This window comes from Rhincodon typus, chromosome 15 (genome assembly GCF_021869965.1).
Source record: "Rhincodon typus isolate 14 chromosome 15, sRhiTyp1.1, whole genome shotgun sequence".
NCBI lineage: Eukaryota > Metazoa > Chordata > Chondrichthyes > Orectolobiformes > Rhincodontidae > Rhincodon > Rhincodon typus.
In genome coordinates, this window is record NC_063346.1 from 36255038 (window position 1) to 36273002 (window position 17965).

General features: G+C 38.9%; 1 protein-coding gene across 2 annotated transcripts in view; it reads right to left on the bottom strand.

The window, feature by feature from the left end:
- Positions 1-723: 723 nt before the first annotated feature.
- Positions 724-17965, bottom strand: part of si:ch211-212o1.2 (uncharacterized protein LOC492735 homolog) — a 119075-nt gene continuing 101833 nt past the window's right edge. Inside the window, exons 5-7 of one of the 2 annotated variants that reach the window (XR_007263797.1) lie at positions 8534-8746; positions 4151-4346; positions 1369-1483 (exon numbers count right to left, since the gene is read on the bottom strand). Coding sequence is in view for 1 of the 2 variants with exons in the window: in XM_048605876.1 (XP_048461833.1) it covers positions 1362-1483; positions 8534-8746 (335 nt within the window). In the remaining variant the exon portion in view is untranslated. Of the gene's footprint in view, positions 1484-4150; positions 4347-8533; positions 8747-17965 lie in introns of both variants that reach the window. The other variant, XM_048605876.1, reaches the window with a different exon arrangement.

The following is a 17965-nucleotide window of genomic DNA, read 5'->3' on the forward strand; positions in this document are numbered from 1 at the left end:
AAAACACATGCTGTTAAAAAACATTGAAAATGTTAATTACTCCCGATGGAACAGGACTTGAATATTTAAAGGCATGCCAAGTCATACTTATTGCTGAATAACTCTCTGGCCCTGAGAAACTATTTTTACACATGTGGAGGTTCATTTCCTTAGAACGTTTTAAAATTGCAGAATTTTAATGAAGCATTTAGTTTAGGTTTTTACTAATATTTGTTTCCCACTTAGCTGCATGTGTGTGCCTCAATCTTTATTTAACTTTCCACACAATGGTTTAAATATAACTTATCTATCCTGTTCTTTAATTGTTTCTTTACTGTTTGTGAGAATACTTCAATCTGATTGGCTGATCGCTCTGCCACCTACCACCACCAATTCCCTGTAGTTGGCATAACTTGAAACTAACATGAGAGAAGAGAAAAACTACTCCAAGACCACACGACTTTTGTGGATCAGTTTTAATGGAGGTCAGTGGCTATTGCTCTCTTACTGCTGATTGCAATCTGTGAACTATATAATCCGAGGCCTCTGTCACAGATACAAACAATCACATAGTCTACTTATTGCCTTATCTTTGAAACTAAATAAATCATTCTTGGTCTATAGGTATGGTATCAGATTGATCTCCACAAAAGCTAAGCAGTGAACCCATTGTCAGATGAACCTATTAACTTGTTTCTGTAGTTCTTTACCAAATCTGTTTCAGAACCAAAGTAAACAGCAGAATTTTAAAGTGGTCCTCTTGTTTATTCTTGATTTAACAGTGAGGCTACATTTGGAGTGTGAATGATTCTCTGATTTGATTCTATGTTATGAAGTTTACCTCACATAAAACAATCACCAATATCATTGCTAAAAAAACACAAAAAAACTCACAATTATAAAATTAAAATAAACTTTGTATGAAGTCCCACGTGAGCTTCCACAATTTTCTGGGATTACAATCATTTTAACAGGTGCTTAAGGTTGATCAGGATGTACTTGTCTTTTGCCAAAGTCTTTCAAAACTCACCATTGAAATGGCACGCTGATCTTTACATTTTCTTAAAATGTTGCTGGTACTGTTTTTAACGAAATATTGAGTACAAAATGACGTACATAGTTAGTATCTTGTACATTAACATAAAGTGATAAGCAAAGGATTATTTCTCTAATTATGTCTACACCATCAACAGCAGCTGATCTGAATGGCAGCAATGATTTGCAAATAAAACGTCATTCAAACATACATCATATCTTGCAATGATGCAAGTTTCCAAGTTCTGGTCTGGATTTAGAAAAAAAGAATTCGAAGCATCTTCTGTTCTAGAGCACAGTTTAGACTGTTCAGTGGCCAAAAACATGACTGGTTAATTTACATTAATTTATTCCATCTTGTGGGCCCACTTCATGTCATCAGTCCTTGGCTTATGTCCAGTTAGGTTTGTTATGACATATTCAGAGTTCCGCCAAAATCCAATCTTTTCCAGAAGGTAGTTAAGCCATCCTGAGTACAACAAAGAATATTTCCATTTCAGATTGTGCAGCCTTAAAATGTCATAAACCTTTAGGTGACTTCATACCCTAGACAAATGTAATTCATTTTCCTCATTCTAGACTATTCTGTTCCATTACCAATGCTTGTATCATTAATAGGATCCTTTAAAGATTCAGCTAATTTAACCAGTTATTTTTTGCATCATATGTATATTTCAGGATCAGGAAACTTAGGTAATGTGTGTAATTTTATTTCAATTTCCCAAGATTGATCAAAAGCCCAAACACACAGTCAATAAAAGTTTACTTTCAAGAAAGCCTGGTAGTCCAGCTGAAAGTGTGGATAAGACAGTGTAGGCTAACAGGGATGTGGCCAGTGATTGAGACATTTTTCAGTACAGGATATAGAAGGCTATATTTTGGAGAAGTTGGAGTTGCTGGTAATTACACATATTCCATAAGCCCTCAGATGATTTTTTTTAATGGAATCTGAACATAGTTTGCCCACCTTTAAGGTGAGGAGTAAGTGGTTAGAGGAAATCTGAGGAACGTATTTTTTTACCCGGAGGGTAGTAGTTAATATGAAACGTGCTGCCTGAGAGGGTGGTGGAGGCAAATACTCTCACAAGATTTAAGAAGCATCTGGATGAGCATTTAAAATGCCAGGGCATGGTTGGCAATGGACAGAGTGCAGACAAATGAGGTTGGTGTAGTTTGGTGCTTGTTGGTCAGCATAGACACGGTGGGCTGAAGGACCTGTTTCTATGCTATATGACTCTATGACTTGATTTAGTTTTATGAGGAAATACCCAAAAAGATTGATGAGGGAAGAGCAATAGATGTTGTTTATATGGACTTTAGGAAAGCCTTTGACAAGGTTCCTCATGATAGACTAATTAGTAAAGTTAGATCACAGGGATTCAGGGTGAGCTTGCCAATTGGACACAAAGTTGGCTTGACGGTAGGAGACAGAGGGTGGTGGTTGAGGATTGTTTTTCGGATTGGAGGCCTGTGACCAGCTGTGTTCCACAGGGATTGGTACTGAGTCCACTTTTGTTTGTCACTTACATAAATGATTTGGATGAGAATATAGGAAGCATGGTTAGTAAGTTTGCAAAAGACACCAATATTAGTGGTATAGTGGACAGTGAAGAAGTTTATCTAAGATTATAAAGAGATATTGATAAATTGAAAATGGGCTGAGAAGTGGCAGGTAGAGTTTACCATGAATAAATGCGCTTTGGTAAAACAAACTAAGGCAGGACTTATACAATTAATGGTAGGGCCCTGGATAATGTTGTGGAACAGAGAGACCGAGGGGTTCGGGCACATAATTCTTTGAAATTTGCGTCACAGGTAGACAGGGTGGTTAAGAGGGCATGTAACACACTTGCCCTCATTGCTCAGACCATTGAGTATAGGACATCATGGTGAGGTTGTACAGGACATTGGCAAGGCCTCCTCTGGAGTACAGTGTGCAGTTCTGGTTGGCCTGCGAGAGGAAGGATATTATTAAATTGAAGAGGGTTCAGAAAAGATTTACGAGGACGTTGCCAGGATTGGAGGGTATGAGTTATAAAAATAGGCTGGAACATTTGTCCACTGGAGTGTAGGAGGTTGAGGGTGACTTTATAAGAGGCTTATAAAAGCATGAATGGCACAGAGAAGGTGAATAGCAAGGGCCTTTTCCCGAGAGTGGGAGGTTCAAAACTACGGGGGATATTATTAAGGTGAGAGAAGAAAGTTTTAAAAAGGACATGGGGGTGACATTTTTTTTCTTTACAGGGAGTGGTTCGTGTATGGAATGAACTGTCAGAGGAAGTGCTGGATGCAGGTATTGTTATAACGTTGAAAAGACATTTGGATAAATACATGAATAGGAAAGGTTTGGAGGGATATGGGCCAAATTCAGGCAAGTGGGACTAATTCAGTTTGGGAATGTGGTCGGCATGAATGTGGTTGGTCTGAAGGGTCTGTTTCCATGCTGTATGACTCTATGACTAAATAATCCAGAATACCAGGATTGAGCAAAACTGAAAGAAAGAGATATTGTCTGAACTAATAGGTTTAAAGAAGAATCAGATTCAATTTTAACTTGGGATAGGTTCAGTGAACTAATAAAGCTCAGAGAAATTTTACATATTTACATTTGTAAGTTTGACATCCCGCAGAAATCATTGGTGGACATGATCAGGAATTTAAGTAGGTCAGAATCAATATCAAAGTAAATCATTGTGTACTGTAAATGGCATTAATTATCACCATGTGGCGATGCTGGTGTTGGACTAGGATGGACAAAATCAGAAGTCACACAATATCAGGTTATAGTCCCAACAGGTTTAATTAAAATCACAAGCTTTCAGAGCACTGCTCCTTCGTCAGGTGAAGATATTAATTATCACGATTTGTTTTAATTAATTCATAGGTTGTGTGTGTAACCACCTGACCCAGCATTTATTGCTAATCCCTAACTGCACAGAGGATAGTTGGAGTCAATACCATTCCATTAGGTCTATAGAATTGGATGGAGTGCAGGTTTGAAGAAGATACAGATGTACAACTACATATATGTTGATTGGAATATAAATTGGAAAACAGAAGTTTGGACTGCTGTGTGGAAGGGAAAGAACCAGTTTTCTATATATCTCAAAGCAAAAGTGGAAAATATGGTACTCACTCATTGGTTAGATAACAATATGTAACTTTTGGAAGAAACGGGATGTGATACTTTAGTGAGACTAGCTGACATCAAATGCCTTGGGCTTTTAGATTGGTTTTAAGTAGTATTTTGTCACAGAACTGAGTGGAAAGACTGTAGTTGGACTCTCAGATTTCCAAAAACCTAGAAGTGAGCCAGCTCCGTCCACCTGCCACTGTAAGTAGAAAGAAATCACACTAAAATGCCTCAATAAAGTGGAAAATTTTGAAATTAAGCCAAGACATAGGTCCAACTGACCAGATACTAAATTGAGGATCGCGGAGGTCACAAACAATATTACATCATTGCAAAAATCAAAAAAAACTGAGAATGTCAACACTGTTTCCTGCCGGTGTGGCTTCTCGATCCACAGACTTTGATTCTTTTTTGCTTACATCTTCTAACCATAATATTCCTGAAAACCATTTCTTTCGCCTATTTTGTCCAACCATTTTACTAATGAATGCGCACGGGCGGATTTAAATTCATATAGTTGAAGTTTGCGTATTCACAATCAATAATCCATTTTTGCCTCATTAGGGGATAGGTTGTTTTCATGAAAAATTTTTTTGTGTTAATTGAAGAAACCTAGTATGACTTTCTTTTAACTTAGAGAGTGGACAAAGGCTACTTAACCATCTCTGTAACTAAGTTGCTGGTATTTTACATTTACGAAAACTCTGCGAACAGTGGGGTTTGCTTACCAGCACCATCTTCCCATCAGGGTTGTGACATTGATTCCTTAGTGAACTAGGGTAATGTGGCCCTGGGTGTCAGAAAGTACAAAATTTTATAACCTATTTTGAAGTCCTCTCCTTAATTTAAAGTGCAATGTGACATATTGCTCTGCACGGGTTGTATCTCAGAATGACAAGTTATTTTCTTCATCCAAATGTTTTAGCATTAAGAATGCACTATTATTTATCAGTTTAAATTGCACTCTTATGATGTCAGTGAATTACTTTATCTGAACACATGCTGGTCAGTTGCATTCTACTCACTCTCCATCATCTTTTAATGATGCATAATCAAGGGTCAAGTGGACTGTAACAACTAAATTTTAGATCTTAACTGTCTAGATTAATGCTCAATTTCAAATGCTAAGTCACAGGACATGCCAAAATGCTGGGAAATACATCAAAAACAGTCAAAAATCTAAATTTGCTGGGGCGGGGCTGGGGGGAGTGGGAATCATAACACCATAGACTCCTCGGAAGAAAATTACACATCATCAGATCTTATTTCCCATTTTAAACAATCAAAACTTAAAATTATGTACTTCATGTTTTTCCCATAAAACAAAAAGCTGACAAAATATGATGAATAACTGTAGCTTGTGTCATGGAAAGTTCAGGACCCACTGCAGTCTCATTCTAAGTATGGCTTTTCTATGTATTGAGATTTCCAAGTGCGGGAATGAAAGAAAGAACAAGAATTGACTAGAACACATATCAAGGGTTTTAAGCAGGTAAAGGGCAGGGCGTCACATGTGGGAAAGATCTGATAATGTCAGGACATTAAAAAAATACAATTCCCTGTAACCAGTTTGCAAGGAATGCTTGAATGGCTTAAAAAAAAAGTGGATCAATATTGCATCTTTCTATGGTGTTACACACTGATATTCTAAAGTACTGTTCTACCATACAGCCTAAATAGCTCGAGTCAATAGCATCATTCACATACTAAACGTATACGTACAGGAAAAAAAACACCCAAGATTTCACTAAATTACAACCATTACAAAAAACAGGATTGTCCAGACATAATTTGCCTCAATCTGTTCTTGTGGGAGAGAAATATGACATATTAAGCAAGATCCAAAAATGGATTTCACAGACACAACAGATCATAAAAAGAATGATAAAAGCATAAATTTCATTATGTGTTGTCATCACAGTAAAAGGACAATGACAGTTTTGCTAAGATTCAACATCTGGTAGATAAGGTCTTAAGCAGAGAAACCAAAAGCTCACCAGCCTTATCAATTAAATTTCAAGCGCTAAAAATACTTTCCTTACCAATGGCTATAATTCTCAGCAGCAACATAAACATCTTCCAATTCATTCTGTTTAAAACAGACAAATATTATCTGCTTTCTTCAGAGATTGAGATATTTGGAAAACTAGGCAATTTTATGGATGACAAAAATTGAAAATACTGTTGTTTAATTTGCCAAAACAGTGAAAATGAGAAGTGTTGATTCTCAATGGCCCTGATAATGGTTCTGCATTGATATACCTAAAATCATAAGTAAATGAGCCCAAGCTGTATTTTAATTTGGTCTCTAATAATTACCAATCCTTGAAATAGTGAAATCCAGTTTTTAACTTACATTTCAACATATTGTAACTGAATAAAAGAAAAATGTAAAACATGCCCTTTTTTTCGACAGAATAGGCATTTTAAAATGCTGTAGCTAAGAAACAGTGTTTCAAGGCTACCTCAAAACCCTGATTGATCCCTGTGCAGCCAATTTTTCTTATTTTTTTTTGCTGGTTCTGTTTTATTCAGGTCTATTTGTTACTACTGACAGAGGGTTATTAATAATTTGATGTGGAGAGTGTTGCTTACTGAGAACTGAGAGCGCATCATTCCTAAGAGAAAATAGGACTGTTAGGCCACATTCTCCCTGGAAACAGTTATTCTCCCCTGTGGTTTCTTTGTAAATACACTCATCGTTGGTGTCCTACAAAACAACTCATCATTTTTTCCAATGGCTGTTAGTGAGCCTAGGTTCTGCAACAAGGAGGATGTCTGGGTACTTCTTGTTGTAAAACAAGGGTCTGGCTTCCTCATGCCAGCCTGAAAAACACTATAACTAAAAAAATCAGAATTTGCAATTAGTTAGACTCAGTCCTGAATAAGATGATTGGTTATGTTCCATTTTATTCTCTTGACTGGTTGGGCAATCTTACTGTGCAGAACTAATACACGGAATTTTACCTTTGATGCAGTTTGGGCTGTAACAAAACTATCTTTATCCTTCAAATCTAATGACTCCCCAAAATCTGTTCACCACCAACAAGGCACTAATCAGGACAGTGATGTAATACTCCCCACTTGCGACACTCAAGAAGCTTGACACCATCCAGGACAAAGCAGCCTTGTTGATTGAGCCCACATCCACTCCCTTCTCAACCAATGCTCAATAGCAGTGCACTGTAGAAATTTGCCAAAGATCCCCAGACAGCACCTTCCAAACCCACCACCACTTCCATACAGAAGGATAAGGGCAGCAGATGCATGGGAACACCACCACCTGCAAGATCCCCTCTAAGCTACTCAACATCCTGACATGGAAATATATTGCCGTTGCTTCAGTGTCGCTGGGTCAAAATCTAGGAATTCTCTCCTTAAGGGTATTGTGGGTTAACTTACTGCACAGGGACTGCAGCTCATCAACATCTTCTCAAGGCAACTAGGTATAGGCAATAAATGCTGGTCAGCCAGCGATGCCCATGTCCCATAATTGAATAAAAACAAATACAACAATTGACTAGTCAGGGACTGGGGACACCCCAAGTTGCTACACTACACCATTTGTGTGAACCATATCTCATCCTAAGAAAGATGAAATTCAGCAACGGTCCATCTAGCTTGGATAATGAAGGATTACTTCACATACAAAGACGACAAGTGATCAATCCCGTTATACGGACCATTTTACCTCAAGTGGGAACTAGACTAGAAATACTGTTTTTCATTTTTAGGACAAAATCAGCCCCTTTTCATTTATATGATTGTAAGCCTCAGGCTGCTAACTGTTTTTGGACTTGAATTTCCATCAACGGATGACAAAGGCATCGCTGGCATCTAAATTCTCTCAGTAATATCTCACAGCCAGATATGACTGCAAAAAAACAGTAGGCAGCTATTCACATCTCTCCAGTGCAGGATAGGGCAGATACCCCTTTTACAGTCATTGCATGCAGGAATAAAGATCCATGGGTGAATTTTCTAATTTGTCCTATAGGTCTCATATCAACATCAGTGTTTAGCAAACCGAATGTTTACATTAGCAAGACAGTTTGACTTTTGGGCAAGATAACATTTATGGATTAAATACTGTACTGTTGAAGTGTTCATTACCTTTACTGTTCAGTAATTTGCTAATGTAGTTATTATTTTAACTAAACAGATTTTAGCTCAAGGATTAAGATTTAAGTAGTTTGTTGACAGGACAATTTGTTAAACAAAAACCGAAGGAACTGCAGATGCTGTAAATCAGAAACAAAAACAGAAATTGCTGGAAAAGCTCAGCAGGTCCGGCAGCATCTGTAGAATTTCTGTTTTTCTCGCACAATTTGCTACCTCTGTTCTTGGATTTTCCTAGTAGCATTTACAACTCTCATTCACAACTACCTGTGGTAATGCAGAAGTAAGTTTCATGAGGGGCAACATGATGGATTCGATGATGCTTTCTGGGCAGAATGATGTGAAGGTCCTGCAAGATGGTGACCCAACGAGGCAGACCAAAGTATGTGTGGGACCATTTGTGAATCTGATTGGTCATTGTCACAAATATGCCTAAACAGAAGATATAGCAGTCCCAGGCATAAGCTTCATAGATAGCTTCTGCAAAAGAAAACAAAGAAGGATTCAAATCAAACTCCACCGTATGACACTCAAACCTTTGCCAACATGGTTTAAACAAATTTCCTTTTGGTTAATAATTGGAATTAAAAAATCAACTTTTCTCCTGGTATTATCTTTCATGAGATATGCATGAACTCCAAACCTACCTTCTCCATTTTACCAAAGTCAACGGAAGTATATTATGGAGTAAAATGAGGCAGAATCACACGGTCCGGAAAAAAACTTGTTATGAACACCAGTAATTCCTTTCATTTCCTAGGTACGATTTTCCTTGATATAGTTATGCTGTTTCCTCCTCAAATATATACAGCAGTCTTTACTTCCTTCTTCATGTTCTCAAACAAGACAAAATGGAAAAAGGCACATGTATGTTTCCTTTTTAAAAACTGCATGTGTTTAAAAGAAAAGGACTCCTGGACCATCCATATTATTCAGACTTCTTAGAAAGTGTTGCATTACTATCTTGGAGTCCAGGTCATAAATTTCAAGATGTCATACTCTTTGTTCTGTCAGTGATGTTGAATCCATAATTCAAAATTTATTCTGCAATTCAGAAATCAAGGGTTTTTGGCCCAAAAATCAGAATCATAGATTTGAATCAACCATTCATTAGTGTTGGAGGAATTAATATTCAGTCTATTTTATCAAAGGGCCAAAGCGAAAAATGCATGGTTGCACAATGGTGTGTATTACTATTACCTGAAGTGATGAATTCCTTTCTCAGCAACAGCACTTTCCCTGTCAGGAGAGTCTACACGAAGAGAAGAAAAAGGTTGCTGACCTGCGCAGTGTTTTGGGATGAAAGCAGTTTGGTTTCAAAGGCGTACTTCATCAACTGTTTATATGGTTAACCTACTGAGTACCACACGTCCTTTGTAGTCTTCAACATTCCCAAATGTTTTGTGGCCAGGCAACATATGAGAGTGAGAGTTGCTGCAATTTTCAAACATTTTATATAAAAGTTCTGGGCTATAAAAATCTGTAGAAATATACACATTTTTAAGAATCCAACCAAAATAATACTTTCAAGTATGGATGGCAAGGTGTCAAATCCTAATTTGGTAGTTAATGACTTAAAATACCAATGAATATTGTTCTTGTTCTTGTTGCAAACAAATTGAATACTTGAGGATATCTTTTCCTCACTAAAATTTTCAACAGTTGCCACATCAATCTGTGGTTGAATCACAGTGGCGTCACGATATTTGGTTTGAGTGTTTGTAACAGGTTTAACACCCTTGAAACATCTAAGTGAATGTGTGGAGATAACTATCCTAAGGCATTTTTGCTCACGAACAGATCCACCACAGACTCAATACAACTGCAAACTGGGGTCAAGCAGGGCTCTTTCATTGCACCACTGCTCCTCTCCATCTTCCTCGCCGCAACACTCCACACCCATCTCCATGACATTCCCCACTGAAGTTGAGCCAACCCATAGGACAAGTGGGAAACCGTTCAACATTTGACACCTTCAAGCCTGAACCAACTTCCATCATTGAGCTGCAGTACACAGATGATGTTTACGTGTATGCACTCTCAGAAGATGCATTCACCAAGAGAATGGGCTTCAGATTAAACATCCAGATAACAAAAGCTCTCTCCCAGCCCACTCCTGCCACACAACACTGCACCCAAATCATCACAATCCACAGTGAAGCCCTGGGCAGCGTGGGCCATTTCCCATATCTCGGGAGCCTCTCTTCAGTGTGAGCTACCATTGGTAATGAAATCCAACACTGATTCCAAAGCATCAATGCAGTCTATAGGTTTGAAGTCCAAGACCTCAAACCCAAGCTCATGGTCACCACTCTCTTATATGCATCAAAAATGGAGCGTGTACAGTACACACCTCAAATGCCTGGAGAGTTATCACCAGCACTCCCTTTACAAAATCCTGCAAATCCACTCACAGGATAAATCTACTGACAGTACCACAGCCAGCTTCCTCTCCCAGGCCAATGTCCCCAGTATCAAGCACCACTCACTTACAACCACTTTATCCACATGCCTGACACAAGACTCTCCCAAAAAAGTACTCTACTCCACATTCCGTAATGGTGAGCTTTCACTAGGAGGGCAGAGGAATCACTACACAGACAGCCTGAAAGCCTCCCTAAACAAATGCCACATCCCCACCAACACGTGGAAATCACCTGCCCTAGAAAACACAAACTGGAGAAGAAGCATCTGCGAAGGTGCCAACCACTTTGAGCGTCCCAGAGTGCAGCACATGTAGGCCAAGTGCAAGCAGCGGAAAGAACGTGCAGAATTCGGACCGTTCCACCCACCCACCCACCTCCTGAAACACTATACCTGCCCTAACCATGGCAGAGACTGCAGGTCCAGTATTGACCTACTCAATCACTGCAAAACCTCACCCTCCAGAGTGGAAGCAAGTCCTGAGGAACTGCCAAAGAAGAAATTCTTCTCTGCAGATTGGATTGATGGAAGCTTCAATAGCCCAATTACATAAATAGACAATAAAGCTCAGGATCTGGAGTGTGGAGTGAGAAGTGATAAAACAGAGCACAAGATTATCACTGTTTGAGGATTATGAGGCACTTCTGTAAAACGTTACAATTGTTACAAAATTGTTGGTTATTTAGTAATACTATTTACGTCATAGTTACACTTCTCAAACATTACTTTGGATCACATAGTGCTCAACATTTGTAGAAACAGTCTACTTAACCTGGTCTGGCAGGAATCACACACTATAGTAGCTGCAGAGAAAATTGAGTGTTAAAGAGTTAGTAATTCAAGGTAATTAAACAAGCTTGTGTGCAACCAGATGTTTTAAATTGTGTTTTGTTGAATATGAAAACAGCAATAAGCTAGGAAAATATAAAAGGTTTATTATAATTATGGGAGCTTCCTAAAAGAATTAGAATATGTTAAGAGTTTAAATTTTACCATACAGTTTGGAATATTTAACCAAATAGGCTCTCTGTTTTCATAACTCAGTTATCTTCTTTCAACATCACCTGGAACAAGCATCTCACCAACAGCCTTGGTCAATAAGTGGAATATTGATGTCTGGTGGCTTGAGGAGAATAAATTATCAATTTATAATGTTCACCTGACAGATGTAGAAGAAAGAGAGGTGATCTTATTGAAGCATGTAAGATCCTGACAGGATTTGACAGAAGTGCTGCAGAAATGATGTTTCTCTTTGTGAGACAGGCTAGAATTAGGGGCCACAGTTTAAAAATAAACAAGGGAGATGAGCAGGGTTTTTTTTTCCCTCAGAGGTTCGCAAGTCTTTGGAACTCACTTCCCCAGAAAGTGGCAGAAGTAGAAGTATTGAATATTTTTAGGGTAGACAATTCCTAATTGAAAAAAAGAGTCAAAGTTTTATGGGTGCAGGGAAGAATATGGATTTGAGGCCCCAATCACATCAGCTATGATCTTACTGAATAATGGAGCGAACCAGCCAAGCCAGATGGCCTACTCTTGCTCTTAATTCATAGCTAAGCATCAAATCTAAATCATTAAAAAAAATCAACCTTTGAAAGCAGAATTACTTCCCTTTTAACTCCTCTCAGCAAAGGCTCCCCTTCAAAAAACTCACACAACACCTTCTTGGATGAATAAATAGTTGGTACATATACTACATTAATTAAAAAGAAATGCTTTACAAAGATGAATGATCATTGACAATAAAAATGATAATCAATTAAATTTGCTGCAAGTCAGAAACGATGTTTTTTAAAGCTTAACTGCCAAGAAATCATTAAATTGCCACTAGATGGTGCCATAAAAGAACAATTTGAACATTCTTGGAGCTTGCTTGTGAAAAAGTTGGCCATATATATAAATAACTAACGAAATAAATAAAGTGACATTTATTTATTAATCTTTTAACAATGGAATTCAAAAGAACCATAAGCCAAACCTACAGCCTTTGCCTCTATAGGTATATTACTCATTGAGGCACATTTGTACAGGTCAAATAAAAGAGATACTGCCTATTTTAAATATTTAAGGTAACAAGTAAAACTGTTGAGTTTGAGATATTTCTAGTCAACAGCGTAATACTGCTCTTGCAATTAATCACATAGCAGCAGCTCTACATACCTTCAGATGCTTGCAATACATCTTCTAATATTGAGACCAGACTGGAAACCCAGATATTATTGCAACACATTTCTTGAAATCTGAGAAAAATTCAAATTCCAAAACTGGAAGTAGTTGCACGGCTGCAGTTTTTATGATCCTGCTTTTTTTTTGGGACACGACAGTGAAGTATAATGGGACAAGTATGACCAAAGTGTCACCTTGAATAACATATGGATGCAAGATTAGATTCTCCACTTCCTACAAAATATTCAGGAGATATGAAAGCTAGCTCAGTAACAACAGGATTAATTTAAGGGGCATTGATGAAGTTATGTAGAACGTATCTACAAAACCGAAAGGAGTAAACACAGCTTTCTTACTCCAAAATTGAGTTGACTGGTAAAAGTTCACTGAGTAACAGACATCTGAATTTGGTTTTCATTTCTCATCTTCTTAATCATTGCAACTTTCAGCATTCATCTACCTCCATGTGTCCTCTTTAATTAAGTGTTAGAATTTCTCTCTGCTGCTAATTTTAATAGGTGACATTTTGTCCATATCTGCAATTATCCCACCTAGGAATCAGGCCAACACATTGTAGACATCATTTGAATACCTTGCTCATAGCTAGAGTTCACCTCTTGGTCATGATGGTTTGAACAAGTGTTGAATGCAAGGTAAACAGCTGCTACTGATTTCCTAGAAAATCGTTGTTAATGTCCCCTAACATTAATCAATAAGAGACAAACAAATCACAGGCTTTTCCTGATACTCTGCCCAGACTGACTCAGCGAGTACTATTAGCTAGCACCTAGTGTTGGTACTAACAGTAAATCTGAATGCTCAACACAATTATCATTCATTGCCCATATGAGATTGGTCAGTATTTTAAATGCTGCATTATTTTACATTCAAACATAAGTTACTGAATTAGTCCCCTTTGCATTTAGAATATAAACTTAAAGTTACTATATGCTTTTAATGATGCTGTCTGTTAAGTATTTCTAAAAACCTGCATCTCCATACAGGTTTCATTAGTGCAATATTCCATTGCCACATTTACTTCATTTAATTTAATATCTCCCTCTCTTTAGATTTTTCCATGTCGCATTAGTCACTGGCCAACAGACTTCACCAACAGACTGATCCAATACGTCCAGTAATGCAATTGCAAAGTGTCCCAGAGCAGCCCAAGGCAATTCCCCCTCCCTAAGTGCCATCTCACCCTCATGATAAATTCAGCTTATGTAAAATTACAACACATTACTAACAACATGCACTTAGCTAACACGTTAACTTAGTAATATGCTCCAAAGTGCTTTGCTGGAGCCTAATTAGAAATAATTAGAAGAATTAATTAAAATGACACCAAGCCAAAAGGGGTGACCAAAGGCTTGATCAAAAGGTAGGTTTTAAGGAGCCGTTAAAGGGGAAGAGGTAAAGAGGCAGACAGGCTTAGGAAGGGAATATCAGAGCTTAGGACTTAGATGGCTGAATACATGGCTGCAAATTGGTGGCCGCGAAAACAATGTAAGTGTACACAAGGCTACATTTGGAACATAGTTGTAGGGCTGGAGATGTTTACAGACAAAGGAAGCACTAAGGTCACGGAGGCATCTGAGCTAGGAATTTCAAAATTTGCTGTTGGACTGGGAGCCATACAGGTCAGTGTACAAAAAGGTGGCAGGGAAATGGGCTTTGGTACCATTTAAGAAATGCAGAGCTTGATTCTGGGTGTTTTTGGAGGGTGAAAGATAGGAGGCTAGCCAGTAACTGAATCACAGGTAAGGGTTTTAATATCAGACAGCTTGGGCACAGATAAAAACTGATAACATTACACAGGTAAGAGTAAGCATTTATTGTGATAGAGCTGATTAGGAATCAGGAACTGGTCTTGGGGTCAATAAGTCTTTGAGATTACTGACAGCCTGGTTCAGCCTGAGAACCTGCCAGCAAAAGGATGATATCAGTGGCTAAGGATTGCAGTTTGCTGCTGGAATAGAAGATGACAATAGCTTTAGTCTTTCCAATGTTTAACTAGACAACATACTGGCCCATAACAGGTCTGGATGTCAGGTGAATAGTCTGATGGCATTAAGGTAATGGAGGGATTGAGAGAGGTGGTGAGATAGAGCCAGGGGCTGGGACAATGGGATACATTACAGCCCAATAATAGCGTCCCAGGGCTGTAAGAGGTGTGCTGTGCTTTGGTCAGGGACAAAATCATAGCGCTCAGGCCTGGGGCAAGTTCCAGGCCAGGAGCAGCACTAGCACGTCATTTCAGTCCCTGAATAGAACTGCGTGTTGTCAGGGCTTATATGTGGAACCTGTAACATGTGTTTTTAGATGCTGTTGTCAAGAGGTAGAATGTAATGAAAATTAGGGTGGATCAAGGATAGATGCTTGGGGTTATGGTGTGGAGGCAGGAAGGGAAGCTACTGGAGGAGATTCTCTGGCAATACCTGCATGGGTAAGAATGCAAATAGGTAAAAGGACTCTCAATCAGCTCAGCAAAAGAAAAGAGACATTGGAGAAGGTTGGTATGGTCGACCATGGTATGCTGAAGGCTGCAAAAAGGTCACATTGGATATAACCACTGTAATGGAAAACATCTTCACCATGATTCTTGGCATGGTGCTGGATTATAACCAGGCAAGTAGGGACATAAATATCCCACACAGTGCCAAGCAAGGGGCACATTGCCATTTCAGCATAAAATGCTGACCTGCATTGTGGCAGCACAGTACTGCCTGAGAAGTTGGATTACCCGAGCAACAAACAATTCAAACAGGGTATGTCAGTATTTTTCACTTCTCTTTGGCAAAACTCAGTCTTGTAATACATCCTATCTAGCAGCTCACCTGAGGAGAATGAAGATTCGCCCTCCCAGGCAAACATATTTGAGTGACAGGCATCCCTCGGAATCAGACTTGCATCATTGTAGTCTGCAGCTGAGCACTAAACCACTGGAGCTATCATTGTGTTTTTGCGTTACTGCATGTCCTAATGAGCACCAAAGGATGCCAGATCCTAGTCAGGAAAGACGGTAGAAGCTTCTTCTTCATCTCTTCATTCTCTTCCTGACTGCCAGCTTGTGCTTCATCCTATGCTACATCCCACTGATAGTTCGTGTTGCATCTGACTGTGTTAACCCTATCTAAATCGACCAATCAATATCAAATATGTCTAGACTGATCAGCTATTTCTTTTAAGTAGCAGATGATTTTTGACACATATTCACATTAGATTACAAACCTACGTTACTTTTTCACACATCCTAGTTAATAGTCCAGAGTTACATCTTTCTCGTAGACATTTTATTGTCAGCACTTGCTTGTTCACAAACTCAACACACAAAATCAGGGGATGATCGGATCCTGGTAGGCTCGGATGTTTACAGTTATTTTTGAGCATTTACACTGTTCTACTTCTCCAAACTTGCTGTGTTAATTACATTCTTGACCTTTCTCACAATACATTCTACTGTCAGGGTTTGGTCATCAACTGTGATCGTGCGAGACTGCAGCAGACTGCAAATTAAATACCTCCCACAACTCATTACAGGGGTAGAAAAAAGGCAGAAAGATGAAAAATGTGCCTGTTATACATACATTTGTTCCACACTGTGCTGAAACACACTATTCTCAAATGTACAATTGAGAAGTAAAATAGAATCAATTTGTAAAGATATTGTTCAGAATTGAAAGGTACATACGCAAGCACAAATGGCCTTTGTTAGTTTTTGTCGATTGAAATAAACTTTGAAGGAAATGGAATATACAATAAATCTGTACCTTCCCATGTGATTGTGTACTTGAGTTCTAATTAATTTGATTCAAACACCTTTAAACAGAGTTGAGGTATTGATCAGCCCTGAATTAATGCTATGGAAGAACAGCTGGGATGGTTGAATGGTCCATTCCTATGTGTCTGTTTAGGATTGCAGTTATCTGTCAGCTCATTCGTCAGCTATGACATTATCTGTTTATAATGTTAACAGATTGTTGCGTGAGAAGGAATAAATGAACAGCAGATCAGTACAGTAGGTGTGAACAGATGATCAGAGTCAAGGTGGGAGCTTGATGCTGCCTGAGAGATTAATATTCAGATGCAAGTATATGTTTTATACACTTTAGATCATTGGTGCCCACCAGCTCTGAAGTATTCAGGTATTTTAAAAATGGAACCATACGTGATGGTTCCTATAATTTATCCATCAGCTGCTGATTTGGGCGTTTTTAATCCAAAAATATTATCTTTTGTCAACATTGGTCCAGACTTTGCAGACACACGATGATGAAAGTGTCAGTGTTCACCATTATTATTACCACTATCACAAACTGATGAATTTGGTGGCATGATAGCACAGTGGTTAGCATTGCTGCCTCACAGCGCCTGGGGCCCGGGTTTGATTCCAGCTTCGATTGACTGGCTGTGGATTTTGCACATTCTCCCTACGTCTGCGTGGGTTTCCTCCAGGTACTCCCAATTCCTCCCACAATCTAAGGATGTTAGGTGGATTAGCCATGGCAAACACGGGGTTACAGGGATAGGGTGGTGGCTGGCTCTGGATGGGATGTTCTTCGGAGGGTCAGTGCAGACTCGATGGGCTAAATGACCTCTTTCCACACTGTAGAGATTCTATGATAGTGACCTCTAGAGTTGAGTTTTCAGAATCCTTCAGATGGCCTGGGAGGTACAAAGCAGGGCAAGAGGCTGTTAAGGGAAGTAGGGGGAACCTTGCAGACATCCTCACTATAATCTTCCAGAGTTCCTGAGATGATTGGAAAATTGCACATGATCATTCTGCTTTTAAAGAAGGGTGAAAGAGGAAAACCAGGAAATTACAGAGCAAATAGCCTAACATCTGTGGTGGGGAAATTGGAGTCTATAATTAAGGATGGGTAACTGACCGCCTCAAAAATTTGCAGTTAATCAGGGAGAGCCAGTATGGATTCATGAGACAACAAGGTGCAGGGCTGGATGAACACAGCAGGCCAAGCAGCATCATAGGAGCAGAGAGGCTGACGTTTCGGGCCTAGACCCTTCATCAGAAAAGGGGGAGGGGAAGGGGGTTTTTGAAATAAATAGGGAGAGAGTGGGAGGCGGATAGAAGAGGGATAGAGGAGAGGATAG